The 5,367-nt window shown below is 34.8% G+C and overlaps 1 protein-coding gene across 1 annotated transcript; it reads left to right on the forward strand.

The window, feature by feature from the left end:
• The first annotated feature begins 1,937 nt into the window (after positions 1-1,937).
• LOC126695046 (uncharacterized) lies at positions 1,938-3,073 on the forward strand. Its single transcript, XM_050391655.1, has one exon. It carries the CDS (start codon positions 2,273-2,275, stop codon positions 2,942-2,944), a length of 672 nt encoding a protein of 223 aa, XP_050247612.1. The 5' UTR covers positions 1,938-2,272; the 3' UTR covers positions 2,945-3,073.
• Positions 3,074-5,367: the final 2,294 nt, after the last annotated feature.

The following is a 5,367-nucleotide window of genomic DNA, read 5'->3' on the forward strand; positions in this document are numbered from 1 at the left end:
CTACTTAATGAATTGACTCGGGGTTATTGATCATCTTTAATAATAAGGCATAGGTTAAACGGACTCGGAAAAAACTAGGGATCCTCTCATGCCTTTGAATAATTTACTTCCATATATGATATAACTATTTGTCACAAATTTGAAACTTTTCACAAAGGATGCATGTTAGATAACTGATTCTCATAGGAGAAGAAATGGTAGGATTTATGTCTCTGTGAAGTTTATGACAGTACAAGAAGATAGAGGGTGCGAGCTCATAGTTTTTTTTTTTTTTTTTCATGTAAATCTTTACGAAGATACAAAATTGTATCTAGCCATTATAAAGAGACTTGCCTTATAAAGTAAGTTCCTTGCATGCTATCAATAATTGTTGAGAATATTCTTTATATTAGTAAGTCCCCCCCAACCCCACAAGTAAGGGATGATAAGAATTGGTTAATTGGAAATAATTATTGCCTGAGGGATGACTATGGCCTAGGGTTCAAACCAAACGGGGAAAAAATTGATTTTGATTGGTTCTATTAAGATAAATTAATACATATTTTATAAAAAAAATTGTGAATTCAATCACTTAACCATTATTTTAACACTCTTTGCTTGTGAACCAAACTCCCTATCAATAAATATATTGGGTCAACACATAAAATTTTTAACTTAAAATGAATAGAGTGGAGACAATGTTAAAACTCAAAACCACATTTTTTAATATTATGATAAATTATTATTTGCCTAAAATGTCTATTAGATAATAGGATGGGGTGAATCCAATCTCATATTTTAACCATAAATCAAACAAATTTCATAATATAATTCTAGTTCGTTTAGCGCAACCTGAACCAAGTTGCACCCAGTAATCTTGACTTTGGTTTCGTGTAATTTAAGCTCTATCTTTGGTTTCGTGTGATTTAAGCTCTATCAGTTTTAAAACAATATTTGTGAATATTTATAAGATGGGGATTCGTTATCAAATATTAGAAAAACATAGAATTTCGATAAGTCGGTAATTAATTATTATTATGGACCTACTAGGTTGCAAATTAGGGTGTTACCTAAGGAAGAATACCAAATGAATCAGCTGATGGAGAGGAAGAAAACACTAAATCTGGCTGACCAGTGGTCCCAGAGGCATCATGAGTTAAAATGGGCCCGTAGCTCCTCCACAAAAACCCAAATGGGAGACCAAAGAATTTTCTAAGAGCTGCTTTGTCTCCTAATTTGCAGTAGCCAAAAAAAGTCTTTGACCAAATTCCTAGTGAGGAGCCCTTGCTTCCAATGACACAAAGAAATCTATGCTGATCCCATCATTGCTTGATTTTGTGAAAGCCGAACGACTTAATGTGCTATCACTTGAGTTTGTATGGCCCAACAGTCCCTAAACCCAACTCCCTCTCTCGCTCCTTTAAAAAGCTCTTCTTTGCTTTTATGTGGATGAGCATTTTTTGGAGTCTGTGCCCTTTCAATAAAACAAAAGCAAGTGGACAAAGATGAAAGGGGAATTCTTTTTGAATAGGATATAAACAAACAAGTACAGTTAATGTTAGGAGAAAGAAAATTCAACAATACATGCTTAATTACACCTCTTTGTTTTCCACCAATTGAATTCCCTTATTAAACAACCCATTAGACTGGGGGCGACAGTGCCACACCACAAAATAAGATGATTAGTGATTTATTATATAGATTCTATCCTACATTATATACACCCTAAATAAGTATTAACTAATATCTCCGTGGTTCAAAAAAGTTAGATATGTGGCCATGTTGGAACTGTTTGAATCAGATCACATGGACATTGTGGCCCATTTCTACAATGTGGGGTTTAAGTTTGACTGGAAATGAATGACCCTCCCACATCATTTAACACACTTCTATGCAACATTATCCCACACTATTGCATATAATTGCAACACCTTCATCCATGTGTTACAAATTAAGGTTGAGTTGGCAAGTATATTGACTTCATGATTTCGACCACCAAGCTCATCAAACTTTCCCAACAATGGCTCCTGATCACTCCACGTGTCCCCCTTACAAACCAAACGCCCAACTCTACCAGCCTATTTCTCACAAGCTAGCCATCTATAAAAAGTAAAAACCAAACCACACCAAACTGCTTCTAATTTATCGTATCAAAATTGACAAAAGTTATGATATAAAAATTATGTTCACCAACTTTCTTAATTTATCATTCACATTCATTTCCATAAGCTAGCCTTCTATAAAAACCAAGCACATCCAAGCAAACCAAACCCTGACACCCTCACAGGATTCCATGGAGAGTCGCAGGCGAAGGAGTGGCTCGAGCGAGATGTTCTCATTTCCATGCACTCCTACTCAAGACCAAGACTCCGACTTTGAGTTTGGTTCTATAACACCAGACTCACCCTCTGGTGATCCCTACAAAAACTCCCCAGCTGACCATTTGTTCTTCAATGGCCGCCTCTTACCACATGCTTTTCCTATTCAACCAGCCACTATCCTTCTCGATAATTCTCGTACAACAAGCAGAACGAGCAGCATTAACAGCAAGGACTCGCTGATGTCTTCGCGAAGCAACAGCACGAACAGTAGGAGCAGCAATTGCAGCAGTGCAAGGACAAGCTCCAGTGACAATTCTGAGAGAAAATTGTTGTATAAAACAACTTTGCTTAGAGATAAATACCATGGAAATAAATTTTTCTCAGCTCAAGTTTATGGGTCTTCTCAAAGGTGGCAATATATAACACCTGTACCAGTTTTGAGTCGTGAGTCTTCACGTAGAAAGAAAGTTGAGCCTGTGGGAAAAGAAGTAAGAACAAAGAAACGAACCCAGGAGAGGAAAGTGACGAGCTCGTGGTTTGGTTGGAGATTCTTGTGGTGGTTTGTCTCAGCTTGCAGAGAATGCCACGCCATGGAACCGTCCAGGAAAGATGATGCATTGCGAGGAGACTTGAAGTTACAATAACTTTTCTTTCTTCTTTTTTTTTTTCTTTTAGTTTGATTTTGAGTATCATGTGAGTAGTATAGTGATTTTCTTTCCTTGATTTTGAAGTACTTTTGAATTCACAGAAGAAAATATTCATTTGTGTGTTAATGATTTTGTTATTATTTTTCACATAATCATAATTTCAAGTCACTGATTAATTAACTAGGAGCATTTTGTAGAGGGTTGTAAACTATCATGATTGCAGTAACTGCGGATACTTTTTTAGCAAATTGATTGTGGAATGCCCAGTTCTCTTTAAGAAAAGCAAAGTGACTAATTGGTCTCATCTTTTGTTCCCCCCATTGCTTCCTTTCCTCCCGATTTCCTTGGGACTTGACACACATATATGTATTAGCAAAGCATCAATATTTGAGCTTTAAACGTACCCAATGACGAAGTTAAAGCCTTTTCTCGTTCTGTTTAATTAATTAGGGACAGGGGAGATTCTTATAAATTGTATTATAATTCTATTAAACTTACACCAAACCCATATATTCATATGAATAAAGGCCCTTGTCCCAACATGGATGCTGCAATTTATTCTCCACCAAATATGTAACTTACCACTTACTACTTACCACATAAATTCTAGATAACTCATGTTAAAAATATATTAGCCCATTACTATAGGCTCAACCCTAATTCTACTTTATGTGCAAATCAAGTCTCCTACTTGTACTAGAAGTCTGTTAGTCTAGAGTTTAGTCTACTATATATACTCATGTTGTAATTCATTATAACACAAGTTTTGTACTATACTTTTATATAATAAAGATGTAACCCTTAAGGGTTTACTCCATGGATGTAAGTCATAAGGCTAAACCATGTAACTCTCATGTTCCTGTGTTCTTATTTTATGCTTTAATCTTCTGCATCTATTCAAGCATATTCAACATGGAATATACACTACAACAAAATGTATTTTCAGTGACGAAAATTTCGTCACTAAAAGTCCAGTTTTTCGTCACTAAGGACTTTTGACGAAATCGAACTTGATAATTTATATATATCATAGCTAATATATAACATGGTATCAGAGCCACATTCATGTGGCCATGGTTTTCTATCCTTACAGTATGTTTAAGAGCAATCTTTGTCTTTCTCAGTGTTTCTTCGCTGCATTAATCTTCTTTGGCTTCACACTTGTACGTTTTTAGACCCCTTAAAACACAAGTTGTTTAACCTAGTTATTTAGCTAAGTGATTACTAGATAAATTATTCAGATCTAGGTTAACACAATCAAATCATATCATGAAAGTAATGAGAAAATATAAATAACACATGATATGATAACCCAGGAAAACCAAACCGGTGAAAAACCTGGAGATGATTTAACCTAACTATCCTCAAGGTAAAACAGATCCACTATAAAAGAATTGAAGTTTTTAAATAGAACTTAGACTGCTAACATCCTATTGCTACCTCGTGTAGAAAACTTACTATCACAACCACATGACAACTTCGAGTCAACGAACTACTTCTTTCCTTGATCCACTGCAACCATAAGTACTCCCACTTGTGACTTTAAGACTCCACTCAAAGCTTTCAGATCCTCTTGAAATTCTTTATGTAGCAACTGAAGCGATCTTCAAGTTCTTGACATAAATCTTGATAACCATAAGTGTGTATGAAGGTAAACACCTTTAAATCTCACAAGAGATTCTACACGCAACACATCAACAACCAACAAAACGTAGCTAAGGTTTTTCCTTTTATACTTGGAATAAAATATAAAACCCTACATGTTAAACCAGGCTTTGGCTAAGTTGGAAAAAATCTGCAGAAAATAAATCTGCATGAGGTTCGATCAATCAAGCCTAATTTTCAATCGATCGAACCTTGCAGATTTAGCCAATAAATCTTACAATTCACTTGATTCCAACTTTACAAATAAACACACTTTGAGCAACCTAAATCTAGACTCTAAGTTTTGATCATGGTTTACCAACACATTACACATTGAAGTTCTAATACATTTAGTTCCTAAAGTCTTAAAACCTAACAAACTCCCCCTTTGGCAATCTGTGACAAAACACATCACAAAACTAAAATGCTCAAAGTTATAAACAGCCCTAAAAAAAATTAGTATGCCCAAAAACAATTCAACCTAACTAATATCTATCAGTTGCCAGTGTCAACAACAGCACGATTGAATAAACATGTATATTCCTGAAACACTCAACAAACACATAAACTCATATGTGGAAAATACAAGTAAAAACAAAATAAATTCTTAATTTCACATAACAGAAAATAAAAGACATATACCATGAATAACCTTATAATATAAATCAATAACCTATATCACATGTGAAACAAGAAACATGAAAAGAAACATAAAACGTAGTGTCTCCCCCTAACATATACAACTCATAAAAAAAAAAAATACATCATCACCAAAA

Source organism: Quercus robur, chromosome 8 (genome assembly GCF_932294415.1).
Source record: "Quercus robur chromosome 8, dhQueRobu3.1, whole genome shotgun sequence".
Lineage (NCBI taxonomy): Eukaryota > Viridiplantae > Streptophyta > Magnoliopsida > Fagales > Fagaceae > Quercus > Quercus robur.